The 18,626-nt window shown below is 49.4% G+C and overlaps 1 protein-coding gene across 1 annotated transcript; it reads right to left on the minus strand.

Annotated features, from left to right (window-relative positions):
• Nucleotides 1–1,670: 1,670 nt before the first annotated feature.
• On the minus strand, nucleotides 1,671–18,209 carry LOC130380092 (apoptosis-stimulating of p53 protein 1-like). The gene is made up of 19 exons (XM_056587275.1): nucleotides 17,918–18,209; nucleotides 15,504–15,651; nucleotides 15,075–15,176; nucleotides 14,719–14,774; nucleotides 13,109–13,195; nucleotides 12,061–12,232; nucleotides 11,141–11,319; nucleotides 10,612–10,776; nucleotides 10,010–10,205; nucleotides 8,962–9,024; nucleotides 8,799–8,851; nucleotides 8,350–8,662; nucleotides 7,503–7,555; nucleotides 6,849–7,382; nucleotides 6,584–6,721; nucleotides 5,850–5,983; nucleotides 5,112–5,278; nucleotides 4,064–4,251; nucleotides 1,671–3,165 (listed from the first exon to the last, which is right to left on the minus strand). The coding sequence occupies exons 1-19, from the start codon at nucleotides 17,924–17,926 to the stop codon at nucleotides 3,124–3,126; spliced, it is 2,799 nt and encodes a 932-aa protein (XP_056443250.1). The 5' UTR covers nucleotides 17,927–18,209; the 3' UTR covers nucleotides 1,671–3,123.
• Nucleotides 18,210–18,626: the final 417 nt, after the last annotated feature.

The following is an 18,626-nucleotide window of genomic DNA, read 5'->3' on the forward strand; positions in this document are numbered from 1 at the left end:
TCTCTCTCTCTCTCTCTCTCTCTCTCTCTCTCTCTCTCTCTCTCTCTCTCTCTCTCTCTCTCTCTCTCTCTCTCTCTCTCTCTCTCTCTCTCTCTCTCTCTCTCTCTCTCTCTCTCTCTCTCTCCTTGATTGCCATACCATGGCAACAGCAAGGGTTTAAAATGCTAACATCACTCGAAGGACCAGATATTAATACTAAAGAGACATGGCGATAACTATAGTACTACTAGTCTAGAGTACTAGTCTTGTGATACTGGATATTACTATGGACCAAGGATGTCAGGGTGGATTTCCAGAGCGGTTTTGGTTGGTTTGTTTGCTGTGTTTTTCAACATAAAAGCGCGTCAGGTGGTTTGCTTTGTAGAACTCCGCCCACTAAGGGTCACCACATGTTGTGCTCCCCTGCATGTTCCCTCCTGCTAGTGGATTTTAGCCAATTAACTTGCAGCTAATAAGCTATTGGCCAGTTAGCTTGTAGCTAGCTTGCTAGTAGCTAGGACATCGTTTTTACAGTCCTCCGATTCAGTGAGCTGAATATGTGAATGTATTTCCCATCGTTTGTGGAGAGTACTACGCATTTGCCTCGACCACAGCATGCTCTCGATCGCTAGCCTCCAGGTTGCCTAGGAACGCAGGCTAACCATAGACACCAGAGCCAAACCAGCAACCTTGGTGTTCAGTGATGATATTTGCTGTAATACTGTAAGTGATTGACTTGTCTTGAATCCAAAACGGATTCAGCGTTTTGACATATTTAACTTTTAACAGAAGTCTTCTATATGCTGTATTTATAAAGATGAGGTTCGGTTTAATTCTTGTTCATCCCTCAAAAAAGAACTTTGCGGGGGGGGGGGCTTAACCTTGTCACGGACCAATGTTGGGAACAGAACGCCGTCACAGAACGAGATGAGACATTTCCACATGTTAACATGTTAGCATAACTGTGCTGGCAGGTGGGAATGCACCGTTAGCTTGCTCCAAACTATTAAACATGTTACTGTACATTGTGCTGCCTCCTTATTCACATGGACTAACAACATCAGTCAAGTGAAAACATTGCATGCTGGTTAATGGCATGACTTCTCGTTAATTACATCGAGCCTCGTTAATGACATCACGTCTTGTTGAAGGTAAGCTAGGCAATTTATTTTACACGTATTTTGATCCCATTACTTGAAATTAATTTTGGGCCCAAAATAAATCCATTAAATCAAATGCTCTGTTAAAAAAGGGAATCATCTGGTTTATGTGGCTGTAGCAGGGATGTATTAATCCCCTCCAATCATTTATTTTGGCACAAAAGAAAATCCGTTAGGAAGCATGAACTTTATCAGTGACTTTCAAAATGGCGCTAACTCTGGCTGGTTTTCCAAATGCCTACCCTAGCTTTGATGACATCGGTAATGAAATCACGTCTCGGAAATGACATCCCGTGTTTTGGTGTAGGGTATTTGGTTGGGGTGGGGTGTATTTGGGTGGTGGTCTTCGGGGGTCATCTGGATGGTTTCAGAACTAGCAGCAGATAATCTAAATCATTCTAAAACGTTAATTCTGAATAATCCACTGGGTTCTCTGGGGTCGCCTCATGGTTTTCAAGAGTGAAAGGTCGAGGGAGTAACACCTGTGGTACTTAGGAAAATCTGTTTAAAAAAGACAAAGCTTTGCGCACCACTTTCTTTTAATATCAGCTTTCTGCCCGCCGGCGCTGTACAGACTGTTCAGCTACAGCTAGCTGGTTGCGTGCTAACAGTGATGTTAGCATGTGCTTTGATTAAGGAGGGAAATTCAACATTCATGTTCAGAGCCACACGTATAGCAGGTCAGAGGTCGCATACAGAAGGTCAAAAGTTCACAGTAGAGCAATCACAGGCAGCCAGGATCAGCGACAGTTAAAAACATCAAAGTAAAGAATAAAGACAAACTATCGTCCAATCGGAGTACAGATTAAAGAGGAACTATGGCTGTTTTCGAATTTGTCGACTATTTAGCGCCCTTAGTGCACTATTTAGAGTGCCACCATTGTGTAGTGTTGTCTGACATTTAGAAGCACATATTTTGTTCCCAATAGTGCCCTCCTTAAACCCACAATGCACTGTATAAAAATAATACTATTTATTTGATGCCCATGATATCCCATGATGCATAGCATTTTTTTCTGTATTTATGAATTATTTATGCCATTTACGCCACATCACTGTCGCTCTGTTTATGCGACCAATACACCGGACGCAAATGGATTCCCAGAGCATAAACCCTCCTATCCTTGTTTCCTAAATAGTGGCCTACAAAGTGTTCACCACCTAGGGAGTAGGGACTGAGGGAGCAAGTGAAGGACACGTGGGACGCGGCCTTATCATACAGAACCGGACTCCGCCTCCAGGGCACAGGTGGGCGGAGTCAGCAGGACCAGAATACATTCCACCGAGGCGGCCCTCTCTGATAGGTGGGCTCAGCTCTTCAGGCACTGATTGGTCCAATGTGTATATTTTGGGTGCTGTTGGCTAACCCATGCGTGTATGGAAGCAAATCACTGCACTAATATTTTGATTGCATTCTACATTCACCGAGAGGTAAGAAACACACGGTCCTGCTCTGGTTTCCACCCCTCTCCCCTCCTCTGATGGAACGGCCCGATCTACCTCAAACCAAACCCGGGTGGGCGCCCAAACGGAGACTAGGAAAGAGGAGGATCACTGGGTCTTGTGAACCAATAGCAGTCAATCACGTGGTCTTGTGAACCAATAGCAGTCAATCATGTGGTCTATGGACCAATAGCAGGCAGCAGTGTATGAGGGGACCCTACGGATTTTGTCTGTTTGAAAACACTAATTAAGTAGTGGATTTTTCTGTTTCACGGTTTCCTGCTCAACAGGAAATCTGCTTTCAAGGTAAAAGTCTTTGAGATGGTTGATTGTTCTGTCACTGTCTGCTCTACAGGAAATGTGCTTTTAAGGTTAAAGTCTTTAGGATGGTTGTTGTGCTTTATCAGTGCTACAGTGAGGCCACACTGCTTGTTCGGTTGGATCCAACACAGGGCCCAGTCAGACCAGGTGAGGACAGTTAGACCTGGTGGGACCAGGCTGGTCTAGGTGACACCAGGCTGGACCAGGAAGACCAGGTGAGTTAAGCCAAGGTCCTCTGGCGGGGCTTAATCCTCGCATAGAGCTGAGGGAAGGAGGGAGAGAGAGAGGCAGAGAGAGGGGAAGATGGGGAGACAGAGTGAGATATGAAACTTTGTTTAAGATCTCTACTGTATGTGTGTGTATTTGTACAGCACGTGTGTGTGTGTGTATGCGTGTGATTGTGTGTCTGTGTGCTTGTGCGTGCTTGTGAGCATGTGTGCGTGTGATTGTGTGCATGCGTAATTTTGTGTGATTGTGTGTCTGTGTGCATGTGTCGATGTGCTTGTCTGTGCGTGTGTATGTGCGTGTCTGTGCGTGTGTATGTGTGTGTCTCTGCGTGTGTCTGTGTGTGTCTGTGCGTGTGTCTATGTGTGTGTCTGTGCATGTGTCTGTGTGCGTGTCTGTGCGTGTATCTATGTGCGTGTCTGTGCGTGTATCTATGTGTGTGTCTGTCCGTTTGTCTGTGCGTGTGTCTATGTGTGTGTGTGTCTGTGTGTGTGTCTGTGCGTGTGTGTCTGTGCGTGTATGTCTGTGCGCGTGTGTCTGTGTGCGTGTGTCTGTGTGTGTCTGCGTGTGTCTGTGTCTGTGTGTGTGTGTGTGTGTGTCTGTGTGCGTGTGTGTGTGTGTGTATGTGTCTGTGTGTGTGTGCTTGTGTCTATGTGTGTGTGTGTGCGTGTGTCTATGTGTGTGTGCGTGTGTCTATGTGTGTCTCTGTGTGTGTGTGCGTGCGTGTGTCTATGTGTGTGTCTGTGTGTGTGTGTGTCTATGTCTATGTGTGTGTGTGTGTGTGTGTGTGTGTCTATGTGTGTCTGTGTCTCTGTCTGTGTGTGCGTGTGTGTGTCTATGTGTGTCTGTGTGTGTGTCTGTGTGTGTGTGTGTGCGTGTGTCTATGTGTGTATGTGTGCGTGTGTCTATGTGTGTGTGTGTGCACTGTGTCCTACCCCCAGCAGGTTGCGGGCCACGTAGCCCTGGCGGCCCCCGCTGCGGGCCCACCACCAGCCCTCCTCCCTGCTCAGCACCAGCAGCCCGTCGCCCTCCTGCAGGCTGAGCTCGTCCTCCTGCTGCGCCTCGTAGTCCCAGAGGGGGTACACCGCGCCCCGGTTCATCACCCCCATCTTCTCCTGGACCCCTGGACACACAGCATGTAGAGTACACTATAGATACACTGTAGATACACAGCATGTAGAGTACACTATAGATACACTGTAGATACACTGTAGATACACAGCGTGTAGAGTACACTATAGATACACTGTAGATACACAGCATGTAGAGTACACTGTAGATACACTGTAGATACACAGCATGTAGAGTACACTATAGATACACTGTAGATACACAGCGTGTAGAGTACACTATAGATACACTGTAGATACACAGCGTGTAGAGTACACTATAGATACACTGTAGATACACAGCATGTAGAGTACACTGTAGATACACTGTAGATACACAGCATGTAGAGTACACTATAGATACACTGTAGATACACAGCGTGTAGAGTACACTATAGATACACTGTAGATACACAGCATGTAGAGTACACTGTAGATACACTGTAGATACACAGCATGTAGAGTACACTATAGATACACTGTAGATACACTACATCATATACACGGCATATACACTATTTCATATACACTGTATATACACACTATATCATATACACTATCCATACACAATATCATGTACACTATATCATGTACACTACTATACTATATATATATACTATACACTATATGCATTATATATACATTAGATCATATACACTATCTCATATACACTATATGGGACCATGTGGGAGCCAGCCTACTGGGACCAGGTGTCTACTGGGCCCAGGTGTCTACTGGGACCAGGTGTCTACTGGGCCCAGGTGTCTACTGGGACCAGGTGTCTACTGGGACCAGGTGTCTACTGGGCCCAGGTGTCTACTGGGCCCAGGTGTCCACTGGGACCAGGGGGACCAGCCCACTGGGACCTACTGACCGTAGAGGAACTGGGAGCACTGGGCGTATCCGTCCTCCAGCTCCTCACACTTGTCGGCGGCGGTCTGCTGGTCGCTGGAGGTGGTGGCGAACACGGCGGCCCCCGACTCCACCAGGAACTTACACACCTGCACGTTGTTACAGGAGGCCGCGCAGTGGAGCGGGGTCCTGGGGGGGGGGGGGGGGGGGGGGAGAGGGGGGAGAGAGGGAGAGACATGAGGCAGAGGGAGAGAGAGAGGGAGAGACATGAGAGAGAGAAGGATCTTCTTTAACGGTCTACCCATCTGTCTTTCTGTCTCTCAGCCTGTCTGCCTGTTTTTCAGCCTGTCTGTCTGTGTGTGTCTGTCTCTCAGCCTGTCCGTCTGTGTGTGTCTGTCTCTCAGCCTGTCTGTGTGTGTCTGTCTCTCAGCCTGTCTGTCTGTGTGTGTCTGTCTCTCAGCCTGTCTGTGTGTCTGTCTCTCAGCCTGTCTGTCTGTGTGTCTGTCTCTCAGTCTGTCTGTGTGTCTGTCTCTCAGCCTGTCTGTGTGTCTGTCTCTCAGCCTGTCTGTCTGTGTGTGTCTGTCTCTCAGCCTGTCTGTCTGTGTGTCTGTCTCTCAGTCTGTCTGTGTGTGTCTGTCTCTTAGTCTGTCTGTCTCTCAGTCTGTCTTTGTGTGTCTGTCTCTCAGTCTGTCTGTGTGTCTGTCTCTCAGCCTGTCTGTGTGTCTGTCTCTCAGCCTGTCTGTCTGCGTGTGGTACTGACCACCCGTCGCTGTCGGCGGCGTTGACGTTGACTCCGAACTGGACGAGGAACTTGACGATCTCCACGTGTCCGGCGCACACGGCGTTGTGCAGCGCCGTGATGCCCTCATCGTTAGGGAGGCTGGGGTCCTCCACCTGCAGAGACACCTGTCAGTCACCTGCACACCTGTCAGTCACCTGCACACCTGTCAGTCACCTGCACACCTGTCAGTCACCTGCACACCTGTCAGTCAGCTGCACACCTGTCAATGACCTACACACCTGACAGTCACCTGCACACCAGTCAATCACCTACACACCTGTCAGTCAACTACACCTGTCAGTCACCTGCACCACTGTCAATCATCTACACACCTGTCAATCATCTGCACACCTGTCAATCATCTGCACACCTGTCAGTCACCAGCACACCTGTCAATCACCTACACACCTATCATTCATCTGCACACCTGTCAGTCACCTGCACACCTGTCAATCATCTACACACCTGTCAATCACCTGCACACCTATCAGTCACCTTCACACCTTTCAACCACCTACCCAGCTGTCAGTCATCTACACACTTGTCAATCAACCACACATCTGTCAGTCATCACTAGTCTATTAAGTGGCCACTAGGTGATTATTAGTGACGACCATCGCCAAGCTCCTAGGGTTGAGGAGAACAGTAATGACCACTTAGGAGACAATGAGGTGGGAGTCGAGGAGGTAGGAGGGGAGCAGGAGGGGCCTCACGTCGTAGATGACCCTCTGGACCAGGTCGTACTCCCCCTCCAGGGAGGAGTCCAGCAGCAGGGCCAGCGGGTTGAAGCGGACCCTCATCCCGTGGTTGGTCCGTTCAGAACCCGCCTGCCGCAGGTTGGACCTCTTACCCTGTACGGAGGATCTGGATCACAACCAGCACACAGAGGTGTGTGTGTGTGTGTGTGTGTGTGTGTGTGTGTGTGTGTGTGTGTGTGTGTGTGTGTGTGTGTGTGTGTGTGTGTGTATGTGTACTGACCGTGGGCGGGGTGGCCTCTGCGGTGACCTCAGGCTCCTCCTCCTTCTGACCCCTGCAGGTGTAAGGGGGTGGGGGGTAGGGAGGGAACTCGTCCTGGGTGGGGGGTGCCCTCCCCTCTCCCCCCTCGTCCTCCTCCAGGGGGGGCGGCAGGGCGTGAGAGGAGGAGGAGGAGTCAGGGAGGGGGGAGCGGGGGGGCAGAGGAGGCGGGCCCTCGCCTCGCCGCTCCTCGCTCTCCGCCCCCACCGGGCGGAGGCTGTCGCGTGAGGCGGTCCCCGCGGCGACCGGCTCCACGGTCTCCATGGCGGCCAGGGTGGTCTTCTGGTAGAGCAGCTTCTGGATGTTGGGCCCCCCGGGGCCCTCGGGCTCCGTGATGGAGGAGCGCTTCTTCAGCGGCCGCGGGGCGAGGCGCAGCCGCCGCCGCAGCGCGTCCAGGTCGGCGTCGCTAGGGTTACGGTGGGGGTGCTGGGACAGGAAGGGGAGGAGCTTGGTGGGGCTGAGGGGCCGGGGGGCGGTGCGCTCCGCCGGCTCCGGAGCCTCGCCGGCGGGGGTGACGGAGGTGGAGGTGGTCGAGGTGGAGGTGGAGGTGGAGAAGGGGCAGGCTCCGCCCAGCAGCTCCGGTTCCTCGCCGTCGGATAGACACGATCCAAAATGGACGCCGCTGTCTGACTGCTGCCCCCCGCTGGCCGGGAGGAGGGGCTTCCCGTACACTGAGGTCAGAGGGCACACAAAGACAGAGTCACATGACAAAGACAAACTACTGTTAGCCCATCCCATTATGGGATGGGCTAACAGTAGTAACGGATCAGAGTACTGATAAACAATGAGATGGTGATGAGAACCAATGGTACTTGGTACTATTTGATCATTTAGCAGCTACTGTGAGCACCAGGTGGGAGTACCTCTGGCCTGAGTACTAGTATGAACAGAACCAGGTGGGAGTACCTCTGGCCTGAGTACTAGTAGGAACAGAACCAGGTGGGAGTACCTCTGGCCTGAGTACTAGTATGAATAGAACCAGGTGGGAGTACCTCTGGCCTGAGTACTAGTATGAACAGAACCAGGTGGGGGTACCTCTGGCCTGAGTACTAGTATGAATAGAACCAGGTGGGAGTACCTCTGGCCTGAGTACTAGTAGGAACAGAACCAGGTGGGAGTACCTCTGGCCTGAGTACTAGTATGAACAGAACCAGGTGGGGGTACCTCTGGCCTGAGTACTAGTATTAGTAGAACCAGGGGGGGGTACCTCTGGCCTGAGTACTAGTATTAGTAGAACCAGGTGGGGGTACCTCTGGCCTGAGTACTAGTATTAGTAGAACCAGGGGGGGGTACCTCTGGCCTGAGTACTAGTATGAACAGAACCAGGTGGGGGTACCTCTGGCCTGAGTACTAGTATGAACAGAACCAGGGGGGGGTACCTCTGGCCTGAGTACTAGTATTAGTAGAACCAGGTGGGGGTACCTATGGCCTGAGTACTAGTATGAACAGAACCAGCTGGGGGTACCTCTGGCCGGGCCGCGGGGCAGGGTCCCGCCCCCCGCCTTGGCGTGCGAGGCGGGGGTCGTGTACATGGAGTAGATGGACGACGTCGCCACCGTCTTGGGCTTCTGCAGCAGCGGGGGCATGGCTGGAGGCGGGTCAGGGGTGAAAGGTCGCACGGCCGCGGCCGGTGTCTTGTCCTGCTTGTGGGGGAGGGGCAGGGTGTGGCACTGGCTGGCCGGGCCCCGGGTTCTGCCCGCGCCGGTCCCGGGGCTGTAGGGGGTCGGGGTCGGGGTGAAGAGTCTGGGTTTACTGGGCACCGGGGGGGCCGTCTTCAACTGAGAGAGGAAGGAAACGCACCTGGTTAGCCTGAGAGACACCGTTAGTTGGAAGGATACCCAGGTCACCAAGGCAACGCAAGGCAAATGAATGAAGCTTAAGTTGGTTAGATTGACAGCTGGTCTGGTCCTATACCTGCGAGTCCGCGGTGGTCCGAGATGGAACAGGGGGCGGGACATCGAAGTCATCTAGAAGTGCGACAGAGAGGGGTGGAGTTAAAACACACGCAAAACAAGTTGGCTGTGAAGACACCCCCTATGTGGGACACGCCCACAGGAAGTGAGTGTGTTTGGGTCACCTGTGTCGTGGCGGTGCTGGGCGGACATGCGGGGGAGGGTGGAGGAGTGTGCGGTCTGGAAACCTGCAGGGCGGAGAGCAGAGTAGCAGCCGGTGAGTGGGACATCATCACCACTACACCCTGACATCATCACCACTACACCCTGACATCATAACCCTACACCCTGACATCATAACCCTACACCCTGACATCATAACCCTACACCCTGACATCATAACCCTACACCCTGACATCATCACCACTACACCCTGACATCATAACCCTACACCCTGACATCATCACCACTACACCCTGACACCATAACCCTACACCCTGACATCATCACCACTACACCCTGACACCATAACCCTACACCCTGACATCATAACCCTACACCCTGACATCATAACCCTACACCCTGACATCATAACCCTACACCGTGACATCATCACACTACACCCTGACATCATAACCCTACACCCTGACATCATCACCACTACACCCTGACATCATCACCACTACACCCTGACATCATAACCCTACACCCTGACATCATCACCACTACACCCTGAAATCATCACCCTACACCCTGACATCATAACCATCCCTACATCACTCTCCACAGGTGCTAAAGGTGTCTCCACAGGTGCTACAGGTGTCTCCACAGGTGCTACGGGTGTCTCTACAGGTTCTACAGGTGTCTCTACAAGTGTCCCTACAGATGTCCCTACAGGTTCTACAGATGTCTGTACAGGTGTTACATATGCGTCTACAGCTGGTACAGTTGACTCTACAGGTGTCAATACAGCTGCTACAGGTGTCACTACAGCTGCTAAAGGTGTCTCTACAGGTTCTACAGGTGTCTCTACAGGTGCTACAGGTGCTACAGGTGTCTTTACAGGTTCTACAGGTGTCTCTACAGGTGCTACAGGTGTCACTACAGGTGCTACAGGTGTCTCTACAGGTTCTACAGGTGTCTCTACAGGTGGTACAGTCGTCTCTACAGGTGTTACATGTCGGTCTACAGCTGGTACAGGTGTCTCTACAGGTGCTACAGGTGTGTGTGTACCTGAGGAGGGCTTGGCGGGTAGGGGTGGGGGTATCAGAGCTGGATCAGGTGAGTAACCCTCCGGGTACGATGTCTTCCCCAGTACCTCCTGTCGTTGGGGTACTGGGAGCCCCTGGGGGCCACAGGACTGGATGTATGGCCCCACGGCCGCCACCCTGGAGGGGGCACTGGGCTGGGGGGGCTGGCAGTCCAACACCTGGACCAGGGGACGGACATAAAGATAAACAGGTGTTCTTATGTCTGGTTAGGGCTGGGGGAGATGGGTAAGGGCTGGGGGAGATTAATGGGTTGGGGTTAGGTGAGATGGGTTAGGGTTAGGGCAGATGGGTTAGGGATAGGGCAGATGGGTTAGGGTTAGGGTTAGGTAAAATGGGTTAGGTGAGATGGGTTAGGATTAGGTGAGATTGGTTAGAGTTAGGTGAGATGGGTTAGGGTTAGGGGTTAGGTGAGATGTGTTAGGGTTGGGATTAGGTGAAATGTTTTAGGGTAAGGGTTAGGGTTAGGTGAGTTGGACTAGGTTTAGGGTTAGGGTTAGGTGAGATGTGCTAGGGTTAGGTGAGATGGGATAGGGTTAGGCTCTGTGTTGGGTCCTGGGGGCGTACCGGCGGGCTCTCCTTGGAGTTCAGCGCTGCCTTCTTCTTCCAGAGCCGCTGCCGCAGCTCGGCCACACGGCGCTCCATCACGCCCACCTCCGTGTTGCGCCGCGTCAGGGTGTCCCGGTGCTGCTGGAGCCGCGCCCCCTGCTCCTGGTTCAGCCTGCTGCGCAACTGAACCCAGGGCTAGTCATTCACTGGTCCAGCCTGCCGTCTACCTGGTACCAGGGTTAGCCACTCACTGGTTCAGCCTGCTGTCTACCTGGTACCAGGGTTAGTCACTCACTGGTTCAGCCTGCTGTCTACCTGGTTCAGCCTGCTGTAGTCACTAACATAGTTAGTGGTTGTAATCAGGCTAGGGTAAGTAGTAACTAAGGTAAGCAGGGTATGGTTAGTGGTAACCAGGTTGGGTTAGTGGCAACTAAGGTAACCAGGGTATGGTTTATGGTAACCAGGGTAGGGTTAGTGGTAACCAGGGTAGGGTTGGTGGTAACCAGGGTAACCATGGTATGGTTAGCGTAAGCTACGGGCAAGCTACCTGTAGCTCCTTATACAGCAGGTCCAGCTGGGTGGCGTGGGCGGGGCTTTGGGGGGACGGCTCCGCCCTGCTCCTCAGGCTCTGCAGCTGTTGGTTGAGCTCCTCCACCCTCGCCACGGCCGCCAGCAGCTCCCGCTGCTTCTGCTGGAACAGCCCCGACATCTGCTCCACCTCCTCCACTACACACACAGGAAGTACGTATATAGTAGGGTCTGACCTAGTGTTAGTATAGGTAGTACATATACTGTGTATAGTAGGACCCAGTGTTAGTATAGGTAGTATATAGAGTAGGGTCTGACCCAGTGTTAGTATAGGTAGTATATATAGAGTAGGGTCTGACCTACTGTTAGTACTAGGTTAGTATACATATAGTAGGGTCTGAGCTAGTATTAGTACTACGTTATTATATGTAGAGTAGGGTCTGACCTAGTGCTAGTGTAGGTAGTATATATAGGCGGGGGTCTGACCTAGTGCTGGTGTAGGTAGGTAGTATAGAGTAGTGCTAGTGTGGGTAGTCTATAGTGGCGGGGGTCTGACCCAGTGCTAGTGTGGGTAGTATAGAGTAGTGCTAGTGTAGGTAGTCTATAGCGGCGGGGGTCTGACCTAGTGCTAGTGTAGGTAGTCTATAGCGGCGGGGGTCTGACCTAGTGCTAGTGTAGGTAGTCTATAGCGGCGGGGGTCTGACCTAGTGCTAGTGTAGGTAGTCTATAGCGGCGGGGGTCTGACCTAGTGCTAGTGTAGGTAGTCTATAGCGGCGGGGGTCTGACCTAGTGCTAGTGTAGGTAGTATAGAGTAGTGTTAGTGTATGTAGTATAGAGTAGGGTCTGACCTAGTGCTTGTGTAGGTAGTATAGAGTAGTGCTAGTGTAGGTAGTATAGAGTAGTGCTAGTGAAGGTAGTCTATAGCGGCGGGGGTCTGACCTAGCTTGCTGTTGCTGAGGCGTTTCTGCTCCACCTGGGTGCGGACGGCCCGGACCCTCCTCAGCTTGGTCTCCTGGGTCAGGGCGTTCTCCCTCAGCTGGGCCAGGCGCTCCTGATCCGACCTCTGCACCTCCTGCAGCTCCTGCTGCCTCAGGGAGCGCAGCCTCTGCTCCTGGAGGGGCCGTGGTCAGAAACCAACCTAGTATCAAACCTGAACTAACCATACCTGAACTAACCACATCTAACCAAGCCAAACCTAACCAGAACCAACCATACCTGAAGTAACCGCAACCAACCATACCTCAACTAACTACATCTTACCATACCTAAACTAACCACAACCATCCATACCTAAACTAACCATATTTTAACTATAATCTAACCATACCTAAACTAACCACAACCATACTTAAACTAACCATATCTCAATGAACCACATCTAACCATACCTGAACTAACCACATCTAACCATACCTAAACTAACCATGCCTCAACTAACCTTACCTCAACGAACCACATCTAACCATACCTGAACTAACCACATCTAACCATACCTAAACTAACCATGCCTCAACTAACCATTTCTAAACTAACCACATCCAACCATACCTAAACTAACAACATCTAATCCTACCTGATATAACCTACCCATACCTGAACTAAATAGAACTAACCATACATGAACTAACCACACAGTAACTAACCACATCTAACCATACCTAAACCAACTAAATTCAACCATACCTGAACTCACCATTCTCTTTAACCTTATACCTAAACTAACCACATCTAACCTATACATTAAGTAACCACATCTAATCATACCTAAACTAACCACAACCAACCACAAGTAGAATAACCATCTATAAATTGATAATTCACTTAACCATCTCTGATTAAAGTACTTATCTACTGGTTGTAGTACTCGTGGCAGTACTTAACCATCTCTGATTATAGTACTTTACTGGTGGTAGTACTCATGGCAGTATTTAACCATCTCTGATTATAGTACTTGTGTACTGGAAGTAGTAGCAGTCCATCAGGTTACCTTGGAGACCAGTAGTTGCTGTGTAACGTGGATCTGTTCTTGTTGTCGCGTCGCCATGTCCTGTAGGTCAGCTAGAGTCCAGGAAACCTACCACAATACTACCAATAAGTACTGTGTACCACAATACTACCAATCAATACTGTGTACCACAATACTACCATCAATACTGTGTACCACAATACTACCAATCAATACTGTGTACCACAATACTACCAATAAGTACTGTGTACCACAATACTACCAATCAGTACTGTGTACCACAATACTACCAATAAGTACTGTGTACCACAATACTACCAATAAATACTGTGTACCACAATACTACCATCAATACTGTGTACCACAATACTACCATCAATACTGTGTACCACAATACTACCATCAATACTGTGTACCACAACTACCATCACTACTGTGTACCACAATACTACCATCAATACTGTGTACCACAACTACCATCAATACTGTGTACCACAACTACCATCAATACTGTGTACCACAACTACCATCAATACTGTGTACCACAATACGACCATCAATACTGTGTACCACCATACTACCAATAAATACTGTGTACCACAATACTACCATCAATACTGTGTACCACAATACTACCATCAATACTGTGTACCACAACTACCATCGATACTGTGTACCACAATACTACCATCAATACTGTGTACCACAACTACCATCAATACTGTGTACCACAACTACCATCAATACTGTGTACCACAACTACCATCAATACTGTGTACCACAATACTACCATCAATACTGTGTACCACAATACTACCAATAAATACTGTGTACCACAACTACCAATACATACTGTGTAGTACCACAATACTACCAATAAATATTGTGTACCACAATACTACCAATCAATACTGTGTACCACAATACTACCAATAAATACTGTGTACCACAACTACCATCAATACTGTGTACCACAATACTACCAAATCAATACTGTGTACCACAACTACCATCGATACTGTGTACCACAATACTACCAATCAATACTGTTTACCACAACTACCATCAATACTGTGTACCACAACTACCAATCAATACTGTGTACCACAATACTACCATCAATACTGTGTACCACAATACTACCAATACATACTCTGTGTCGTAATGCTACCAATAAATATTGTGTACCACAATACTACCAATAAATACTGTGTACCACAATACTACCAATACATACTCTGTGTCGCAATACTAACAATAAATATTGCGTACCACAATACTACCAACAAATACTGGGTACCACAATACTAACAATACATACTCTGTACCTCAATAGTACCAATAAATACTGTGTACCACAATACTACCAATAAATACTGTGTACAACAATACTAACAATACATACTCTGTACACAATACTACCAATAAATACTGTGCACCACAATACTACCAATAAATACTGTGTACCTCAATGCTCCCCATAAATACTGTGTGCTACCATGCAACCTAATAAATATTGTACATGGAAAACACCAGAATAGACCAAACTACAAATAAAGCAAAGCTAGCCAAGAAAGAACATTGGACTTAACACTTGAGGCGTTGAAGGGGTGCTAACAGCGTTGGCTCACCGAGTTCTCTGAGAACAACGTCTTGGCAAACCTCTGGTCATCAGCGGTTGGCCTGACTGGAGGGATACAATGAGTTAGCATGGCTGATAGCACTGCTAGCCTCCACCACAAGTTAGTATAGCTGCAGTCAGAACTAGCATTTAAACAACAATTTAACATAGCCGCCATCATAGCTAGCTTCTGCACAATCTAGTACAGCCTAGCATTGTCTCAGTATGAAGCACAGCATGTTAGCTTGTTAGCAGTTGTTGTATCTGAAGGTGGCTTGTGTCTCAGGATTCAGCGTAGCATGTTAGCCTGTGTACCTGAAAGTGGCTGGTGTCTGTTAGCATGTCTGCTAGCCTGTTAGCATGTACCTGGAGGTGGCTGGTGCCTCAGGATGTAGCGTAGCTCCTCTCCCTGCTGTCCCCAGCGCTGCAACACGTCCTGCATCCGCTCACAGTCCGACACCACACGCTCTAAACACATGTTACAAAACATATAAACAACAGGTATTGGTAGTGTGTTGATCATGTATTGACCATGTATTGGTAGTGTAAGGTTATTCATAATGTATTGATTGTATATCGATCATGTATGGGTGAGGTAAGGTCATTGATGAGGTATTGATATCATAGTTTTAGTGAATTGGCATCAAAGGGTAGTAGACAGCATTTGTTGATTATGTATTGATCATGTTTTGGTATCAAAGGGTATGGATAATGTGTTGATAATGTATTGACCATGCATTGACACTGTGAAGGTATCAATCATGGATTGGTAGTGTAGGGTATTGATCAGGGTACCCGTGTCCCTCCACAGCTCGGCCAGGTAGCACTGGCTCTCCCCTGGCTCTCTGCAGATCTCCAGGACGTCCCGACACAGCGTCTCCGGGGTAACGGGGACCTCAGCGACGTGCTGCTCGCTGCTGCTCAGGTACACTGTCAGGAACATCTGGAGGGAAAACACGCCGGTTGCCATGACTACGAGCGACGATCATCATGAACGCGCGAAACAGCAGCCGTCATGTCACCATATCTCACATAAGTGGTTCACCAGTGAAAACCTGACACGGGTTCGACTGGATCGATCAGAATCTTAAAGACGAGCCGCAGCGCATTCAGAGCTCAGCAGAGCAGAAGCAGCGATCTAAAAACGCTTGGTTTCACTCAATAACAATTATAACATATCCATATCAATTGACCCCAGCTCTGTGTTATAACGAATCAGTGGGTGGCCCTACAATGGAGAGGGTCTGGATATAGAACGGCATCATTCAGTTTGTGTTAGGGTGACGGGAGGTCCTGTGGTCTGTACTGCTAAATACTCAGATAAATACTACAATAACAGGTACTCTACAATAACCTACATGAAGCATCGCCACGTGACAACATCACGGCTACTGTCCACACACGTCCTACAGATGGGGACAGTTCCTTATCCCCATAGGTTAAGGAACTTTATTGCAAAGATAATACAATTCCGTACCCAGCGGAGTGACTCATGCATTCATCCAGATCCTCACAACACCTCTACACATACAGAATGCACAGACATACAGACAGGGGGGGAGGGAGGGAAAGACAGGCCGGGAGGGAGAGACAGGCTGGCCGGGAGGGAGGGAGGGAGGGAGGGAGAGGGAGACAGGCTGTCAGACAGACAATGTCCTAGAAAGAGCAGTAAGTGGAGCAGGGTTGGGTTTGAGGAACAGGAAGTGGGTCACAGCGTTCACCTTATGAAGAATAGGAGGTACTGTTGGCCGATCAGAAGCCTTGGGAGGGGCCCTGCCCACACAGCAGGGTTGGGGGGGAACGATGTGGAGTGTGTGGGTGGGTGTGTATACTGTATATGTGTTGGATGTGTGTGTGTGTGTGTGTGTGTGTGTGTGTGTGTGTGTGTGTGTGCATTTGTGTGTGAGTATGTGTGTGTGGGGTGTGCGTATGTGAGTTTATGAGTAAGTGTGGGGAGTGTGTGTGTGAGTATGTGTGTGTGACCGGTGGCACATCGGGACCATATGGTGTTAGGGTCACATGACTAGGAATAAAGGCCCCTCCCCCCCTCCCAGCAGGGGAGGGGGAGGGGCAGTAAAGGTTGAATTCATCTTCTGAATATCCAACGTGGGTAATGCCTTCCTCTCCTCCAGGAATGTAAAACTACTATCCTCCGGCTATCATACTGCCTCTCGCTTATGAACCCTCCATCATTCTGTCTCTCCTCTAATGCCTCCATTATTCTGTCTATTACCATCCCTCCATCATTCTGTCTCCTCCAACATCTCTCTATCGTTCTGTCTCCCCTCATTCATCCATCATTCTGTCTCTATCACCCCTCCACCATTCTGTCTCCTCCATCATCTCTCTATCCTTTTGTCTCTCCTCCATCATCCCTCCATCAATCTGTCTCTCCTCTAATCCCTCTATCTCTCTTTCATCCCTCCATCATTTTGTCTCTCCTCCATCATTCTGTCGCCTCTCATCTCTCCATCATTTTGTCTCTTCTCTATCATGCCTTCATGATTCTGTCTCTCCTCTCATCTCTCCATCATTGTCTCCTCTCATCTCTCCATCATTCTGTCTCTTCTATATCATCCCTTCATAATACTGTCTTTCCTCTCTCCATCATTCTGTCTCTTCTATATCATCCCTCCATCATTCTGTCTCCTCTCATCTCTCCATCATTCTGTCTCTTCTCTATCATCCCTCCATCATTCTGTCTCTCCTCTATCATCCCTCCATCCTAATGTCTATCTTCTCTCCATCATTATGTCTCTCCTCCATCATCCATCCATCATCATCATCATCATCAATCTATCGGCTGGGACATTTTGATAGATTCGATTGAATCATAGGCTTATGAGAAAAATAGAAAGTCTCCCATCATTTGAACTTTATAATTCATGGTTTCCTCTTCTACCCGATAGAGAACCAAGCTCTGTTGTCATGGAGACTACCCGCAGAACAACCGACCATCCAGACAGGAAGTAGATCACTTCTCCATCCTCCTCAAACAGGTAGACAGGTGAGTGAACAGGTCGACTGGACACACACACACACACACACACACACACCAGAGTACAAACTACCCGAACTATTCTCCGGTCCGAAGTGATCGGTCAGTAAAAGCTGATGTTGGATCATGAACTGCTGATCGAACAAATTGAGTCGCTCGGTGAGAGCGAATGAGAATGTAAATGTGTAGAGATAGGTTAGGTTGGTCTTACCGGCATCATGTTGACGGTTCCACTTCGACGTTACATCCACACTCGAGCGAGCTCCGGTTCTCCCGTCTGAACGCAGTGTCCTGGTGTTTATCTACGACCTGTTGCAACACACGACCTGTTCTCAAGCCAGAGCTGGGCGGAAAATAATTAATTCTAAACCAGGAAATTCACCAGAAGACTCGGCGACGGTGACGCCTTTGCTCGGTTCGCTCCGAATTATAAACTGATCTGAACAAAGAGCTCCGCAGCTCAAGCCACGAGTGCGGACCTGCACTTTAATCCGATGGCAGCCACGAGCATTTACATCACGACTCAATCAGGCGTCGATCCCTTCTTACCAGGGTTCCCTAGCAACCGCGAGACACCGCCCCCTGGTTACCGGAGGATGCTGCAGCGGTGACGGTTCGTTGTGACGCCTCCTGCTGTGCAGCAGCCAACCGACTGGCCAATCAGCTCACAGAATAACAAGCCGGCATCGACCATATGGACGCAGAGCGACGCCGGTGTAGTTGTGCTGCCTGCATTTGAATAGTGTAAGCCTTCTGCTGGGCACGACCTACTCTGACGTCAAAGCCATCATTTTATTTCGTAACAGAACTCACCGGGAAAACGGCGCATTCGGAACAGGCCGAACGCTCTGCGTCAAATTAAAATATTCTAATTTATTAGGTATTGACTACATATCGACATGGTTCCCAGAAACATAAAA

Source organism: Gadus chalcogrammus, chromosome 3, assembly GCF_026213295.1.
Source record: "Gadus chalcogrammus isolate NIFS_2021 chromosome 3, NIFS_Gcha_1.0, whole genome shotgun sequence".
Lineage (NCBI taxonomy): Eukaryota > Metazoa > Chordata > Actinopteri > Gadiformes > Gadidae > Gadus > Gadus chalcogrammus.